At 34.8% G+C, this 19,394-nt stretch overlaps 1 protein-coding gene across 1 annotated transcript in view; it reads right to left on the bottom strand.

Annotated features, from left to right (window-relative positions):
• Positions 1–293: 293 nt before the first annotated feature.
• MRPS9 (mitochondrial ribosomal protein S9) overlaps positions 294–19,394 on the bottom strand; it is a 34,150-nt gene continuing 15,049 nt past the window's right edge. Inside the window, exons 3-11 of the mRNA XM_039549173.1 lie at positions 18,886–18,948; positions 18,765–18,795; positions 16,386–16,465; positions 10,053–10,135; positions 7,230–7,305; positions 4,400–4,568; positions 2,876–2,984; positions 1,859–2,028; positions 294–501 (exon numbers count right to left, since the gene is read on the bottom strand). Coding sequence (XP_039405107.1) covers positions 410–501; positions 1,859–2,028; positions 2,876–2,984; positions 4,400–4,568; positions 7,230–7,305; positions 10,053–10,135; positions 16,386–16,465; positions 18,765–18,795; positions 18,886–18,948 — 873 coding nt within the window. The 3' untranslated portion in view covers positions 294–409. The remainder of the gene's footprint in view (positions 502–1,858; positions 2,029–2,875; positions 2,985–4,399; positions 4,569–7,229; positions 7,306–10,052; positions 10,136–16,385; positions 16,466–18,764; positions 18,796–18,885; positions 18,949–19,394) is intronic.

Below are 19,394 nucleotides of genomic sequence, written 5' to 3'. Positions count from 1 at the left end.
ATCCTCAGATACCTGTGAGGCAGAAAGGGAGGCACATTGAAGATGTCCAAATACCTGGTTAGGAGCTGCCTAATTTCAGAATTTAAATTGCCAAATCATTAAACAAATAGACTGATTTTCAGTAATTATAATCTACCAAGACTTTCATAAATCATTAGTGATTTCACTAGAGCTAAGATGCAAAGCTGGAACTGGGGCAACTATTTTAGATTTAGCATTCTATCAAATTGTACCATGATTTTCCACAATTTTTTAGAGTTGTTGTTTGGTTTTTAAACAGAAGACATAATAAGTATAAAGGGAAAAAAAAGTCTTTATTATTAAATATATTCATACAACTGTTTCAAATCATAAATCAGTATGTTTTGAAATTTTGGTAGCACTTTGTTGTTCTTTAAATGCTCAAGACTTATCGCTTTTTCCAGGTGAATTTCCGTCTGGGTCCCTCTTGACCGGGCTTTTTTCGTTCCTTCACACGTGGGTCAACTGTTAGTAATCCAGCTACAAAACACAGAAAAGCACCCATTTATTTACTGCTACTGGTTAATATTACAGGTATACTATCTCTGAGCCAGTAACTTTGACTTTCACTAACAATATGATTTGTAACATCTAGAGGGCTAAAGGTTCAGAACCACAAAACACTGAAAGGAGTGTCATCAAATCCTCTAACATTTTAACTTCTCTTTAGTAACTGAACTGCATTCATACTTTCCTTTACAAACCACTAAAAAAACCCACACATTGTTTTTTATCTATCCATATTGCTTAAGCCCTTAGAGCAGTGGTATCCAAACTTTTCTGATCATGCAGTCCTAACAGTATTTTTGAGCACGTACTCCCAAATGTATGTATTTATTCGTTTATAAATTATATACAGCACATTCTTACTGAATCCTAATGGATCAGTTGCACATTTCCCACTCTGGAAACCACTTCTTTGTGGTATATTTATATATAAATATACTTAGACGTATATTTAGCAATGTCCCAAACATGTTCAGAATTATGCTGATCTCAGGACAGGTACCAAACTCATTACAATGTCTATTTACAAAGGTTTTCCTAGCAAGTCATACTTGCCAGTGCTGAAAAGGTACAGTCAAAGAAAATTGTTGCAAAGCATGAAGACAGGTTTGGTTTCATGGCTGGCAGTAGAGTGAAAAAAATCACAGCTGTTCTGCCTTTAAAACAGGCAGGTATGCTTGCTGCTAGTCCAGAAAGAGCACAGTTGGTTAAAAGCTCACCATTCATAACTCTGCATTTGCTGAAACAGTATGGGCATCTCATCACTGAGAAGCATCAAATCCTGCAGTTATCTAAATAAATTCTATCTTGCCCTAAGTAACTTGTAAACACTAAATAATGCAAGAGAGGAAAGCAGCTCCCTCAGTTTGGCTAGTTGCATGGAGTGCACTTATGCTCATTACTCTCTCTTCAAAGCCAACCCTCCAGCATCTGTGTTCGAGAATAAAACTTTTTAGAACATGAACAAGACACGACCAGCCAAGTCACAATCTCAGTACCTTACAGCTCACTAATGTCTGATCCAGATTTATTTAGTAGTGAATACACATTCATGTTTTGTGATTCTATGTTGAGGCAATGTAAGCTGGTTAATAGACCTAAAAGAGGTCATGAACAGATGGAAAAATGCTTGAGAAGTCATCCAAAATGTACACAAAGGATGCTAGGAAACAAGTAAAAACAATCTATAAATAAATGCAGATCCCTTTCATACAATATACAAGGTTTCACTGGGATTATTTACTCAAATCTGATCCTTAATGATCCTTGTATTAATTCTGTTAATTACCAGAAACACATTAAGAAACACTGAAATAATTTCAATTCCTACCTTGCCTCATGAATTCCACCTCCTTTTCTGTCACAAAACTCCTTAAGGCTTTTGCAGAGGCTAAACGTATTGCTCCAGCCTGTGCAGATCTTCCTCCACCAGAGACTGTGCAAACCATGTCATGTTTTCCAATTTTGCCAAGAAACTGGAAAGGGAACAACAACTGCTCCCTAAGGGGGGGGGGAAAAAAAATTTAAAATATTCCTGTGCATAAAGTTCCATGCAATGCACATTTCTTATCATTGCATATACAAAAACATAGTTAACTTTTGGGCAGAGATCCAGAAAGGCGTTCATATCTCATTCAAATCAATAGGAAATTAGCAGCTAGGAGCATATTCCAACTGCCAGGGGTAAATACTTTAAGTTCAGTTTTACAACTACTTTTATTCCACTACTTCTCTACTACAGATACCAAGATCCATCAGCTCTGGATACTGGAACTGAGCAACCTCTCCCTCTATTCTTGAGCTTAAAAATCACAATATAAAATAAAAATAAAAAACACATTAGGAATACAAACTTTATGTCAGCCTTATGAGAAGTCTTCTCTATACCAGACTGTGCATATCCTCCAAAATCTGAAGCTTTACATGAAGTGCCTCACCTTGTTTGCTTCCACTACGTTACTGAATGCCAGGGAGTAAATACACATGCATACAATTTGCGAATCTCTTGGGAAGCACTTAAAGATAATATTTATTATTTATTTTTAAAACAAATTTCAAGTCCTTTCTAAGCGGACTAAAATCTGAACTATTCAAACAGTCTGTGCTCTTGGTTTTTGCATCCCTTCAGAAAAGGTGGGGCAAGGAGCACAGAGCAAGGCTTGCCTATCAGTAAACTCCTGAAAATTAGGAGGAAATGCAAGACATTTTTATAAAACAGATAGTTATACAGAGACAAGAACACAGAATCAACAGTGTGGAACGCAGCACCAACATATAATTGTATGGCATTACTTTTGCTGGAATAATTTAAGTACAGTAAAAATACAGCATTTCATAGTGCTCTCACCTGTCCTGCAGCACTGGGAAGTAATGTAAAATGTCTGTTCCATTCACTGTAATTTTTCCAGTCCCGTTGTCATAAACTACTGCAGTAGCTCTTGCAGTTTTTCTTTTACCTTAAAGGAATTAAACTAAATTTTTATGAGGTTTCAATACTATATAGAACTTCCAAGTGCCCAAGTAGTTAAACAAATCTCAACACATTCATACAGTGCCAGCTGTTTGGTTTTACAGGCGGAGGTAACAAAAAAAAAAAAAAAAGCAAACAAAGAACAACTATCTTTCAATATATTTTCATCAATGTCTATTAAGTGGGGGAGAAGCGTGGGTTGGGAGACCAATCTCCTTCAGCACAAAGGAAGCAATCATTCTGATAAAGGAATTATGAAACAAATAAGACATTCTTCTTCATTTTGGGGGTGATGGGGCACAAACAAGACTGGTTTTGAACTTATTAAACTTGGTGGCTTTTCTTAAATCACATGGGTTGCATGCTCATCAAACTTCATTAACTACTGTTCTGAAGATACTACTGAAAACCACTGCAAATTAAATCACGGTTTGGTGCTCTCACATCTTTGTTGTCATGCAATCTTGAAGACCACCCAGGTAAGGCAGAGCTCTCTAGCCATTTTGCCCCTCAAATTCTCTGTGACCTTTGCTCTTATTGCCATCAGCTGCCTGCTGCATAATACCCATCATCTCTAAGATTCCTCTTAAATGTACAGCATAAAGTGAGTGTGCACACATGCTTTGTCCAGAAAGTCAACAGTCTTTCCTATACATGTTGTTGCCAAATTATTTTTTCTGTGCAATCTCTCATATCCTGTATCATATTGTTTTTCAACTGTGTCCCTCCAATGAAAATGTAACAGCCTGTGTTTAGAAGATACAGAGACCTTCATGGCTTTTCTTTAACATTCCCTCCATCTCAGTATGAATGATCAATATCCCATTATAGACCTCTGTCCCATAATATTTAGGAATTTCCTCTTCACATTTTCCTAGGCTGTTTGTAAATATCCAAATGCCTTGCTATTTATTCTTTGCATCTTCCAAGTTCCCCTTTGCTGGACTGCCTACAAAGGTCATGATAAAGGTTACCCAGTAGCCTAAGCATGCCATTTTTATACTAAGCAACAACACTGTTATATCCATGGAATTCTTCATACATGTTTGTGCTCCTGCAGTCCACTCTTTATGTTCAGCAATCAGCTCTGGCCAAAAACGAAAGTCCTTTTGTATCCTACAACTTGCAACACAACGGGGTCCTCTCTACAGAGGTACCACTGTATAGAAATACATATAAAAACAGCTGGTAAGAGTCTGGGCCAAAAACTTGTACTTTCTGACCAGACCATGTCTTAACTTGGTGCTCCGTAACATCACTAACAGCTACACATGCAGCATACATATATATGAGCATATAAAATGAAGCAGTGACACTTTAGCAGTGTTGTACATACTATAAAGAAAGCAGTGCAAAGAGAAAAGAAGTCTGCATCATTACCAATCAACTTGAAATTATTACCTTCCCCAGTGCTGAAGGCCACTCCCCGCTCATCATATTGCAAGGGCTCAATCACCACCTTCTGCAACTGCACAGGAACTTCTTTGGAAAACTTCTGAATATAATTCTCCTCGATGTCAGCACAAGGCAATGCTACCAATTTTTGTAAGAGTTGAATAAATCTCGAATACTGTAAGACAACAAGACTTCATTAAAGGATACAAGCGTAATTGCATTTGCGAAAACTTTCTATTTTTATTTAATGAATCTTTCCTACTTCACTTTTATTGACGATTTCTGACAAGATGACACTTTTGCACCTACATGCTGATTTAAGAACAGCATGAAGTTGCATCATTTTCTGTGTGACTAAAGACACCTAGTTCTTTCTTCGCAAAACAGTGAAACTTTACTTCAAAGCATAACCAACCCCTTTTTAATAAAGGATTATTGTATTAGAATGAAGTTCATCTCACTTTTAAAAAGAAAACATTGGGGGGGGGATGTCTTAATTATTTTATTATTGTTTTATCAAAATAGGAAAAGGAAAAGATTTGCACCTGATTTTTAGTAAGTCAGCATATTCACTAATTTGGAAATAATTTTATTTCACTGAACTGAATCTCATAAATGATTATATTTCGTAACATATACAGAAATGCTTATCTATCTTTGGCTGTTCAAGCTGAGTTACTTTAATGTTTATGATTTCCTTTAAAACTGAACAATCAAGGCATTTAAAAATTCAAGAGATACTTGACTTAAAGGGCAACCTCTTGAAATAAATTATCCTTCACTACTGTGTGGTTCTCCTTCCCCCTTATATCTCCCTCCAAAGTTCTTCAACATGTGATTAAAGAGTACCCACCACTGTGTTAACCCATTTGTGCCAAAAGCTGGGATGTCCTGTTACCAAGTGTTAACTGCCAGGAGCCCCAGACAGCTGTCACCAGATATAAAGGTATCATACCATCAAAAATGGATTTTTCATATAGATATCATAACCTGATTTTTGAAGGTTTTTTTACTTACAAGTGGTTATTGAAAGTATTTGTTCTTCTCTCTGTTACCAGAGTCTTCTCTAGCACAAAATTACTACTTGTCTTGTAACTTAATGATAGTCCCTGAACTCCGACATCACTTGAAAACTACTTCTACCTAACAATATGACACAGACACGTGGTAAAGCCTTTGAAGATCAGAAATATGAAAATACAAAAATGTAGAAATTATAGGGATGATAGAAGTAGAAAGCTTCCAAAGTTTTCACTTGGAGAGTGGCAAAGGGAAAAAAACCCAATAGCTCTGATTTTGTTTAATAATGTAAACACCACTGAAAATTTTGTTGCAGTGGCAAAAGATAAGAGGTAAGAAGGTAAGACTGGCAGCTTATACCGAGACATTTCAAATATATTTAAACAATGCTCTTTACTATAGGCTGAGGCTTTGTGGTCTTACATGGGAGAGGCCAGTATGTAGAAGGGTTTGGTGTTGGTTTTTGGTTGGTTGGGGTTTTTTTAAGTTGTACTTTTACAGATGTAGAATGTACTAAAACCAAACAGTGAAGAACACCAAACTGGTTGTACAAGTAGACCTGGCACTCAGAGAGGAAAAACTGCCATTCCAAATGCAGGAGCTACTGAAAGCACTGAAGTCATAATGGCTTCTACTGTGAACAAGATAAAGTCTTCTGGATATTACCAGGATGGAGAATTTACAACAACTACTTCTACCTTATGCTTATGGACCACAATCTGCTCGAGACCTTTTCACATCCCCCACAGACAAGGAAGCCATCACATGCTACTGTTCCACATGACAAGTGAGTAAAGGGCATGTTTGCTGCTGCATGCTATTTTTGCAAAGCTGTTGTCCACAGGACAGACAAGATTGAAGAACACTGCTTCTGTGTGAGAAAACACTTGGTATGTTCAGACAAATAGAGTTACATTCTCTGGTACTGTCATATTCAAGCTTCCAAAAGCTGGCCACATAGACTAAACCTGCTCTTAAAAAATCTAATGCTCTTCAGAAGACTGTAGGGAAAAGCTCTGAGTGAGAAAGAAGTGTATGACTATTAGGATGAATAGTCTTATCCCCAGAGATAGGTATAAAGGACAACTCCAAACCTACAGAGTGATACAGTTTGCAGACACTGGGGAAACTGCAACACCCTCCTCTCTCCCACCATATTCATAACAAGGAGAACATAACAGGAGGTATCTGTATCAAACCACAGATCTATACAGCTTTGTGTCTTGTTTCTGATATTTGATCCTGTAGCCAATCACTAAGAAAAAGGACTCCTTATTTCTAACAAGCCTTCTGTGATTTTTCTATCATTACCATGTCATCCTAAGGATTCAATAACTCTGTGCAGGTTTACTATTGTACAAATCCATAGCGTTTCCCCATCTTGAATATTTACCCCTTCTCTACAATTAGTAACAGAGGTTCTAGCCCTGTCCATTTTTCATCTGTAACTACAATAAATGACTCTTTCTAAAATAAATTGTTATTACACCCCATTCCTGACCACATAATTAGATAACAAGGAACAAGTGCTCTAGGTCTCGCAATGTTATCATGAGAAAAACTAAATTATGTTAATAACAATGGAAAGTTCTTAAGAGTTCTGTATTGTGCTAGATAAAAAATATCAACGCAAGTCACTTCAAAACAACATGAATGTGACAGTGCTGTCAACATATACAGACTTCATCAGAAGATAGAAAACTCTTTTGAAGAGCACTTGCTTCTGCATAGTACCTTTCCAGTACCCAAAAACGCACCCAGAGTTCATATTTTTAAGACACAAGCCTCCTTAAGATTCGAAAGATTAATTACTTACATCATCATCTGACAGTTTTTCTAACAACATTTCTTCCAATTCAATCTTAGTCAGCCATCTGCTGCCAGCCAGGTTTCTGTTTAAAATATCACATATATTCTTCCTTTAATTAACCATGCAATTAGAGTTACATCACAAAAGACCACACATACAGTCAGCCTTCGTTCAGAAATACGTTTTCCATTACAAATGAATGCAGATCACATTCCTATAGTAAACATGTGAAGGCCTATGTTGATTTTTAAAAGATCTGCCTTTTGAAAGGTATGGTAACTTCATGTACTGAATTAACCACATGAGCATTATGAGTATCAGTTATGCATTATTCATATTATTGAAGTCTGAGATTGAATTAGAGTAATACTGTAATAGGAAGTGATCTTCCCTCCAACTAAGGACTTACTTTTAAAAGCCTGCTGCCAGGAAAAATTTGGTTTACTAGCAGCAAAGAGCAAAATCAAAGGCAGAATGTTAAAATCAAATTATTTTGCCTCTGGTCTTTACTTTTCTGATCAATATAAAGAACTGCACTAGCAGCAAGCATAGTCAAAGTACTAACGTGGCAGTGACGCCCTGTACTCTATCTACTGTGTAATCTTGAGCTGCTCAGCACAGAAACTGCTCTGATGATAGAAAAAGCCGAAATTTCTAAGAAAACAGCCTTGTACAGGAATGCTAACACAAAGAAAAACCAATGCTTGAAATAAATCTTTGAAATATATATGATATGAAGTGACCAACTAAACAGAACATCACCATAAATATACATACCAACATTATCAGGTAATTTTAAGGCAAAGATGTAACTAGCTTCTTAACTCCTCAGGTTTTTTAGAAACGGTGTTTTCAGCAGCATTAAGGAAGCTGTGATTCAGCAAAACACTCCTGAAGGTGTTTTTAAGGAGTACTACTTCTCAAGCATGTATTTTAGTGCTTTTCTGAGCCGGGACATGAGAAATGATTATTTAGAAACCAAACAGATTTTAACAATGATTTTAAAAAGATTCCAATCCTGACAGACTGAAGTAGATACTTACATTTACACACTGTTACTTGCTACTTCTAATGAAACTGGATAAAATTTCTTACATGTGAAAACCTATAAACTTGAAGTAGTTCAGAGCAGGTCCTAACCCTACAGTTAATATTACAGAATGTATTCACAATAGATTATTTTCTGGGAAAAAAACCCAAATCAAACCAAACCCCAACAAACCCCATGCCCCTCACACCAAAACAACAGTCCTTCCTATCAACCCTCTACCTACACTTAGGAGATAAATTATCCTATCCAGACTAATCTCAGAGGAAGTACCATATCCAGTGTGGAAAGTAAGTCTCAAAAATCCTTTAAATTCTCTGAGCTTTACAAACCTAACACGGAAAAAAACCTTTCATCTCTGACTAGCTTTAGGTCGTTTTTCACATCAGTAAATCCACTGGCTGAGCTCTGTAAGGAGTCAGGTTATTTTTCAGTAGCATACATCAAGAAACTAAATTCATTTGTTCTCTTGTCTGCTCAGAAACTAGTATGAATCTGTAATAAAACATTCTGTGGGTCACAGGATGCTATTTATATCATGAAGAAACATGAACTTCTGTTATTTAAGAAATTGAAATAATCTCAGCAAATTAATCCTTTCTCTTCCTAACATAAATAACAAATGGCTGAAATGAAGAAGTGACAAACCAACACGATGTGCTCCTGGAGCAACGCATAAATCTGGCTAGAAAATACACAGGAAGAACAAAGACAAAAACAACTTGGGACTGTGAAAAAAGTAACTATACAGAAAAGCAGTAAATGCCAAAACCAAAACCTCCTAGCTGTATCCATTTCTTTTAAACGCTTGCTTAATTTAATGTTCTAATAGAAAATCCTTGCAAGAAATCTCAAAATAAAAAAATCAAGAGTAATCCAAGAGGAACAAACAACACTGAAAAGCATATTCTGACTGTATGCACTAAGAAATCAACAACTGTAGATCTCCCATAGCTTCTGGTTGACATGGACCTTTTCTGTCCAGTGGCTAACTAGCTGAAGAGCTTGCATACCAGAGAAGCTGAACGGGAAAAAGAGAAACTAAATTGAATTACTAATAGTGGTGATAACTCAAGAATTCCAGCCAAATGAGCTTTTCTAAAATTACTAGGTTTTGATGATTTCTGTTCAAAGACATTAGAAAAAAATTTGTGAAATTAAGTATTTTGATACTCTTCAACTTAAATATTGGTATGTTAAAATATTCAAGAACTGTAATTAAAGACTCTTAAATAGCCCAGCCTTAGGTCCTAGGATTTTCTCATCAGGAACAGTGCAGTTGGTACTTTAAAAGCCCTTGTTTTCTTATAAAAAGTTTACCTCCTTTTTTCAAAATGCTTTAATAAAAGACATAATTAGAAAAACTCATACAGAATATATGTTTTTTATATATATATATAAACCATTCATATATATGAGTATATATATGTTTCATACAGAAACATAGAATTCTGGATATTTTCTGTTTATTTTCAAATCACACTTCAGAAGTTTTATAAAGCAAAGAATACTGAAAGGAGCAGAGAGAGATTAAAGAGTAAGAGAAATAGGTGGGCTTTCCCTACTCTAGCAGTGAGAAGTGAGCATTCCACACATACCTCGTAAGACTTTTCAACCTGAAATTACCATACAAGTATTACACAAGGAATGGAGCAAAAGTCTGAAAATATGTTTGTGGAATAGAAGGCAGGTGGGGTGGGGAACTACCAGAAGTGCCAAAACAGGATATGAAAGTACATTAAGAAAACTACTACCAATATTCATTCTAATTGGAAGCTTACCTTTTTTCCTTCTGAAGGGGACGGTCTTCAGCTACCAGTTGGTCTTGGTGTTTCTGAACGTTCAGAAATTTTTCATATGTTTCCTTAAATGTATATGGAAAAAGTATTTAAATGGATTTTTAAATTTAACCTTTAAATTTTTCTATTTAAAACAAAGGTTTATGTGGTTCTACTCTTCAAACACTTAAAATGCAGAGTCAGAAGACAAGCAGAGCTCTGACAAAAAAAAAAAATTCATGTGCAGTTCAAAATAATTGATTTTGAATTCTCCAACAGTGTTTTTTGCCTTCTTACATATGTTTGTAAAAAAAAAGAAGTTATCAACTGTATACAGAAAGACAACTACATTTGTATAATGAATGCAACTCCAAAACATACTGCACAATAATTTCATTCAAAATAATTGCATTCAAATTTTGGTTTGACTTCCTCAAAATACTGACAAGGTTTAAGACTTATTTAATTTCATTTGGTAAGGATTTTCGTACATGTAGAAGTGTCAGATTTACTGGTGGCCTGTATCAGTCAGAACTTCTTACCCTGGCATGTCTACATGGACAAAAAGTTGCACATTTACCATAGTCAGAACTTCTGTTCTTTTAACCGTACAGATACACTTACTCTCAATTTTCAGTATTTTTAAATAGTTTTCTCAAAATTCTTAGCTATGTTATTATTTTCAAACAATGGTGTGACAGTGATTTAGTACTTCAGGAAAAAAGAAAAAAAAAAGGAGAAAACACTCAAGTCACAGTAAAAATATTACAGAACAAACATATTTTAAATCAAGTATTTTTAGGGGTTTTTTTCAGTTCAGAAACTTATGGAGACTACTTGTTCTAAAATATAATATCGAACACTGAATTACAACAGTGATTCAAATGCAACGTTAATAGGAGTATTTGGAGAAATAATTATAAATTATATTGAAACAACAGGACAGTTGTACTACAACCAAGTACTTAAATGCCAAATAATTTACTTTAATTTACAAGTGAAATAGAAAACTTATAGTCACTTTCCCATACTGTAGTAATATGAATTTTCGCAAATACTAGAGAAAAACAACGGTGTAAGAATTAGTGGGGACAAGAAACAATGGTTTGGGTTTTTTTTATTTGTATTACTTACATAAAAACAGTAAAGGAAGAAATGTGAGACAGCTCTGTATTGTCAGATATTAACTAATGAAATACTAGTTCTTAACATAAAACTGGGATTTATAACAGGATGCAGTGACATTTCTGCAACAGCCTAAACATAGCCCCAAAATAGAAGCCCCTTGCTTAATTATAAACACCTACTGTTCAAGCTGATTTTTTCGCTAATATAAAATACACCTGCACATACACTACAAATATTTGTACTTAAAATATATGAACAAAGAACAGATTGTTATCTGAGCTGCACTCAAAGCACTTAAATTCACTGAAGTCTCTGATGCAGGTCACTGATGACATTTTTAATGGCACAGTGGAAAAAATACTTTTTAAACAATTCATTAAAAATCTTGAAATACAAAATCATTGGCTTTTGAGACAGCATGAAAACTCATATGTTATAGTAGTAAGCCTTTCAGAAATCCTTAATTTTTTTGAGATAATTGTATCAGACAGGAACTAGGAAAAACTTTCAACGTAAGAAAAGTTTATTTATCCTCAAACACAGGAAACATTCACATACAAGAGAAGAAATCCTATTTTCAAGTATTTCCAAACCTCACAAATATAACTCTACACCTCTAAGAAAACAAGATATGGCATCACTACTGTGGGCAAGATTTATGTCACATCACTCTTATAACCTTAACAACTCCATCCAGAGCTGACTATTAGGCTTCAAAAATTTTTGCCTCTACATTAAAAGCACATACATAGGTGGGGTTAGAGAGCATGAGGTGTACCTGCACAAAGCAATTTTTAGGCATCTGGAGTTAAGACACGGAAAAGAATGAGTATGGAAGCTTCTGCTTGGGACTGCAGAGTGAGGGAAGAGAAGGGGAAGGAGGGCTGTGGCTGTCCCTCGGCAAGCTGCGGAGAGCTCAGCTGGAACAGTCTTAAGAGATTGATTCTGATGAGCTCCATGAGTTTCTGCATTTGGAAGAAGTCAAATCAGGCACAAAGATGATATTTTGGTGTCAGATGATTAGAAGAGGTACTGGGTTATTAAGTCTTATAAATGTGAAAGGAGATTTTTCACCTTACTGCTACTCTTGACTTAACTCTTGCCTTCAAAAGGCAGAGGGTATCACTATCCTACTTGCAAAAGCAGTCCCCTGTCTGCCTCCTCACTAACACCCATCCTTCTCCAATACATTCTGGAATACATATTTATGTATTGGTATGGTCAGCAAAAATACATGAACAGGAGCTCAACAAAAACACAGTTACATCACAGTTCCTTAAAAAAGGACATAGGGAGGTAAACAGACTGACTACAGTCAGAATCGCTTCTAAATAGCAACTGAAGTATTTTCAGGTAATATGACACAAGTTAAAAGAAGACTTAAGGATTTTATCATATTTGGAAACTACTGATAAACACAGGCAAATAAAACAAGATAGGGGTTGCCATCCACCACTTTTTAGCCTCAGAAATTAATTGTCAGTTACAATGACAAAAAGCTTTAGAACAGCTGCAACAGTAAGATTTTCCTTGAGACCCTCCCTAGGTATTCTCAAAGAACACCAACACTCCACAGCCCGTTCAAGTTCTAAGAATGTGCACTTTTAAGAATTAAATGATCTCTCTAAACTGTTCTGGTTAAATTACAGCAATCACGTCTATTCAGACAAAGAACCCTTTACGCAGGAGATGAAGTCAAACAACACTAAAAAGTAGCATTTTAAAGTAATTCCAAGTGTAAGAGAAATGTTAAATATAATTTCCTACATATTTCTGGCAATGAAAGTGGACATGCAACTCTTATAAAATTTTGGTCTGAAGTACCAAAAAAAAAAAAAAAGAAAAAAATTGATGCATGTATCTAATCTCTGTATAGAAATGAAGCCAACAGACTGAAAGAACCACTCACGTGTGAAGTAAAGTGTGTGGATGAGCCTTTGCAAAATCAGGAATCACATGTAATGCCCAATAATTTATCTGACAAATCTTCACTCCCCAACGGCTAAAGAAAGCTTCAGAAGACACACTTGCTTTTTCAAAGCTGGCAGGTGAAGATTTTACTAATCACTTGAGGATTCAATAGTCCAATTCATGACTGTACACATCTGTGTGTCTTGTAAACTCAGCTATTACACAATCAAAATAGCTGATTTTACAAGATTGACTATGTACTGAAATGCTTACATTTCTAATAGAAAGATCAAATTTCAGATCTCTACAAGGACACTTAAAACAATTAAAAATTATTTTACTCTGCATTAAAAAAATAGGGAAGAAATCAGCAAATGAAACCCTAAAAGAGATTTTTATGGGGAAAAAACCTCTATTAACATTATAGTTAAAATATGCTGCAGAGCCCACATTTTACCTCAGTTTGCACTTTACTTTGTTTCTTCTGTTTTGAGGTCAGCATACACTTTGATGGGTTTTAAGTTTTGGAGTATTTTTAAGAGTTAAAATGCTCAATTGTTAGAGCATTTTACCTCAATCAGCAAGCCCTGATATTTCTAAAAAATTACGAGAAGCATGATTATATGAAATTACTATTTTTCTATACAAAATGATATGAAGATACCATTTTGTCTTGCTCTGCACATTACAAAAATGATATTATTCTAAAAAACTTTTAAGTTAAATGATGATCAAATGTACTATCAAGCATTTGTGAAACGGTGTTTCATGCAATAAACATTCTTTTGTGTATCAGAAGAAAAATAAATTGTCCTTTTCCCTACAGCTAAACTTTATTCAACAAGCAGAACAAAGACAATAATGCATGTAACAAATATCTTGCATGATAGTTCATTTCATATTGAAAGCCAAACATGTATAGTGGCAATTATAATGCATTCAAAGATAGTTTCTTTTCAGCAAGTGGATAATACTATTTATTAGCACTAACTAAACAATAATGCTATGCCCAGTTATATGACTAAACAATAATAAAATTCAAGTTCCACACGAGCCTATGTAGCAATTAATAGCATACAAGTTTAAGCTAAATAATATGTTTATCCGGTTTATTAGATTTAATGTAGCAATTTAAAAGACATCCTCAAATGAGATTGATTACTTACACTAAGCTGTATTAACATACAACTCTTTTCTGGACAAATTAATTAGCTTTGAGAGTTAAGAATACATTTTGTTAAATACACATTAGTTTAATAAGTGGTTAAAACAATGTTGGGAATTTCATGCAGATTTTGGCTTTTATTTGGCCGACTTAAAAAACCCCTGTTAAATCTCACTTAATGGATTTACATTTATAGAAGCCTATTTAATGAAAATATTCAGAAACACTTGAAGAACACTCAAGTATCCTATACTAATGAAAAATGCAATTGTCAAGGCCATTTGTTTGAAGGTGGTTGCCACACTCTCAGAAACAAAATGCGCACTATACTTTCAGAGATTTCCAAGGCAAGCTTGCATACTCTAACTGCTAGGTAGAGCTAAAAATAAACTTGTGCTCCTTGTAAAATTTGTAATTTCTTCATTATGATGGAATGCAACAAAACATCTTGCCCTTGGGTTGCTCTGTTTCAGCCAAAACAAATGCAAATGGCTTGTCAGATGACAGCTGTTTGATAAGGCTCCTCTACAAGACCTGCATGCTTTACTTTTTTCCGTGAAACTTGGGATGAAAGGCAGAAGGCAGGAAGAGAATTAATGTAGCATACAGTCTAAAGGCAATGCTACAACCGTGATTAAGTAGAAAAGTTAAAAGGCACAGATTTTCCACAGCCTTGCTGCGTGCAACCCATCCGTGTAACAAGTTGACAGGCCTAGCGCGTCAGCTCCATCATCCTCTCCGACAGCTAAAACGCAGCATTGCATCCCTTTTCAGAGAAAATTTGCGTCTGCACCATGAAGCGTTGTACATTATTTCTTAGCACTGCAGGGGGCTCAAGTCCATATGGAACCTTCACAAATATTACCACAGATCAAACCAGCGGCGTTTCGAGGCAGATTTGACATACCTATTTAAATGAACAGCAGGGGTCCTCGGGCTGCCTCGGGCTGTGCAGGAGAAAACCTCTGTGGAAAGCCTATGCTGCAGCTCCATTACTCAGCAAAGACACTCTCTACATTTATCATTCATTTCATTTCTGCCAGGGCAAGAAGCTCATTTGCCCAAGGTCAACAACAGAAAAAAAAAAAAAAAGAAAAAAAGAAAAAAAAAAGAAAAAAAAAGTGGGGGTGTTTTTTATTCTCCCAAAGAAATAAATGTACCTGACAAGAGGGGATTTTGTCCTTTGGGTACACAGAACGCAAATAAATATCAGATCATTCTAATAAAAACACTATACTCAGTAAAGCTGTGCACTGAAATTGTGATCATAAAGTTTGTTTTTCTGACAACTGACTAACCACAAAACTAACTTAAGACTATCTAATGAGGAAACAAAATCTGACATGAATATCCAATTAAATATTTCTGCATTATTACATTATACATTATTAATGCTTTTGTCTTCTATAAGTACACGTAAGAAACAGGAATGTCTTTCCATAGACTCTTCTAAAGATGAAGATAATGCTTTTGCCACTGATGGTCACAGATACGAAAGGTCTGTTCATAACCCATGTTAAGACTCAGGGTCTAGTGACGTTCTGTTAGATACAGCTTTTTTCATAAAGGTAAAAGATGCAGATCCTTTACTCCTGGAACCATATTAATCAGGAAAAGCCTTAAGTTTGCATGAATGGAACCATCTTAGAAAAATCAATTAAGCAGTTTAAATGCAAATTTTCTTCACACTAAATGTCAGCACAAATAACATTTCCTACAGCTTTGCCCTTCACAGAGGAAAAAAACCCTAGTTTTTATTCTACAGTGAACTTTGCTAGAACTAGCCATTTTTGTTGGATGTGCATTCTCCACTACTAATCTTTTGCTACCAACTAGATAGAGCTTACAAGAAAGTGTTCAGACTATTCAAAACCAGTCCATGGCCAAACCTGTTAAATGAACCAAAAATTAAAGGGAGAACTATTATGTAGTGTGTTCTCTTAAATGTGACATAAAAATGCTCATAATAATGAATATTGTGTCACAAAAATATACATTGCATTTAACTTCAGTGGTGATATTATGGCCTACTGTGAAGACGTAACTAAACTCAGGAGCTCCTGAGTGGCACCTCTAGAATAACATGCACTTGACTGGGAGCTGACATTATTTATTACAGATAACATACTTACATGCATTAATGAATAATATGACTGCTTGCCAGTATAAAAGAGGAAGTGAAATGGTCGGCCATCTTCTCCCCACTGGATTTCTACGGGAAGGCAAGATTAGACAAGCAAGCAATATACAATCACTAGAAAACAAATCCCTTGTATATAACTGCAGTTATAAATCTCTTTCATAATACTGATTGTCTTTTTAAATATTAAATTTAAAATTTAAATATTAAATTTAAATATTATATTTAAAGACATTTCACAGGTGTTCAATCTGCCTGGAAATCTTAATGATTTAGACAATATTTTTAAAAGCTTATCACCATCTGCAATTATAATCAAATATTTATCATTATAGTTGTAAATATCATTTTACATGAGGAAATCCCTCATGTACATCTTAAACTTTAAAAGACTGTATAGGTGGTATTGTAAATAAAAGCATACATTTTAGAGCAAAAAGAAGTACAAAGTAAGAGACAACTGAAATCTACATTGAAAAATGAAGGATGAAAGATTAGCAGCTCTGGAAAACAGTGCTACAAAAAAGAAGGTTTTTCTTACCATAATACATTTAAGCTAAACTAGGTATGTGTACAATTGCCTTTTGTGGCAACAACCGTATTCTGAACTTGGGTGATTTTAGAACTTGTTCATGTTATTACATTTGGCATATTTAAATACAAAGACCTACCCTATAGTTTACATAATTAGTTCAGCAAGAAAACAAATGTTCCATATTAATTCAGCACATCCAGTGTATTTTATTCATTACAAAATGTTACTTAAGGACAATAAATTTCAACTTTGGAGAAAAAAAAAAAGCAAACTTATACAACATGACAAAGATGTCTTCCAAATAAAGAAAAATTACAAAAATAAACACCTGAGAGCTTTTTACAAATTGAACTGTAGAGAAAGTCCCAGCCATTTTATCCAGTGAAGTTCAACTAAAGCTATCTATAAATTAAAGGCAAATATAAGACTCCAAAAACCTGTCTGATAAGCACTATATATACTGGACTGGAATATCAAGATATAATAGAGCAGAAGTTGAATGTAAAGATGCAAGACTTAGCAGAAGAGAAAGAATACAAGGGACTTTTACCCACATATACTACGAGTGGACTGCATGATTTTCCATGTATGCAGCTGTGAAAGCATATTTTGTTGAAATTACTGTTCAGGGAACATTCTAAAGTATAAATTTAAGTTTTTGTACTTCAAAGTTATCAAAGACGCAATACATAGATAGGACAAAGCTGCCTTAAGAGATACTTATTGAAAATGTTATTTTTAGATGTAAATACAAAACTACACATTTATACTAATTTGTTCTTACAGTCCTCAGGATATAGCTAGCATTTCAAAGAATTCTTTAGTCCTGAAAGCATATAGAATAGTAGCTTAGTTCTTCCATAAAACAGCCTTTGGATTTTAAAACTGCTTAATGATTAACTCTCTCCTAACCTTTCAGTTTCTACTTTTTTACTTTACAATACAGGGAAGTTAAAAAATAAGGCATGATACCATTTGAAAGCTGAAATTTCAAGATTTCAGATAGTTTAGACAGCTTTCCAAAAGACAAAGTTCCTGAAAAAACAAGTATCATTCATTCCAGCAGCAAGAAAAAGGAAGGAAAATGTCAAGATTTTAATGATAATCAGAAGTGTTCATCTGGGACTTGACAGCTCAGTGAATGTAGAATTTCACACCCATGCTACTAGTTCATACCAAATGCTAGCAAAAAACGGACAACAGGTTTTGACATTATTTTTTAAATGTCCTATGTAAAATTAAATTGCTGATTTTAGTGAACTGACCAACGTACTGGCATATCACTGACAACTGGGACTTGTCTCAGGAGCAAAACCAAAGACAGTATGGACAGATGTACAGAGTTAGGACTTTTCACGTCAAAGAGCTGATTAGGAGAGTTTCTACTCTGCCTATTCTTTCAACAAACTCAAAACTGTAATTTCTAATTGTCTAGAGCAATAAAGTTACAAAGAAAACTTTTGGTTTAAAATAGTATTAATGAGTATTTTATGGAGGTGACAGACAGCTCTGACAAAAAACTACTGAATTTAACAAAAGGTTTTCCCATTACTTCAAGAGATTCTACACATCATTCCACTTATTGCTTATTTTTAAACAATGAAAAACATTTATCTTAGTCAGTTAATGCAGTTTCTGAGAAGATCAGTGGTATTCCGGAATAGACCAATAATTTTTATCCTAAAACACAAAGTATCAGAATAGACTTTTACTGCTCATGTCTTAGAAGTCATTAGGAACATAGAGAAAAGAGCCAATCCATAAAAATAAGAAATTCTCCATATGTAACAATTCTAATACTTAGAAATAATAAACTAAGTATCTAAGAACACTTACTTCTCTGCTCTGGAAAAACTTCAGTAGGATGCTGTAAATAAATAAACAAATATCAGCAGAAGGAAAAACTTACTCAAAATATCATGCTACAGTTATTCAGAAACGTAACAAGAAATCCTACCTTCATCATAGGTCTGGCTTGTTTGTCGAATAAGCCAGAAGGAAAGAGATAGGCAATAGCTCTCTGAAAACAAGAAAAAAGATCTTGTTACTTTTTTTCCCACAAAAGCATCATCAAAATGTTTCTTACAAACAAAAAATAGCAGAACTTTTGTACAGTAAGCAAGCAAATCAGTAAGAAAATATAACACATATGTGATGTGCTGCAAAGAAAAGCAGACGATTTCCTCTGGCATCCTCAGAAGAAGCAAAAACTCATTCTGAAGGCTGTACTCTGCTGCATCAGAATGAGTGAACTTTCTGCTGCCAGGTTTAGTTTTTATAGAATGCATTTATCACAACTTACCAGAACTACTCAAGTGCAAAGACCACCTTTATACACAGTCATTTTCCAGTAAAATTTCAAGTGCTGTGACTTCTAGAGGAAATCACAACACTTACCTATTTATCTTTCTGAAAATATCAGTGCTTGTTAACAGTGCCTACTGACAGACCAAGCATAGAAATTTT

This window comes from Corvus cornix, chromosome 1 (assembly GCF_000738735.6).
Source record: "Corvus cornix cornix isolate S_Up_H32 chromosome 1, ASM73873v5, whole genome shotgun sequence".
NCBI lineage: Eukaryota > Metazoa > Chordata > Aves > Passeriformes > Corvidae > Corvus > Corvus cornix.
The sequence above is the reverse complement of the archived record's forward strand: the minus strand, read 5'-3'. Positions and strand labels throughout refer to the sequence as shown.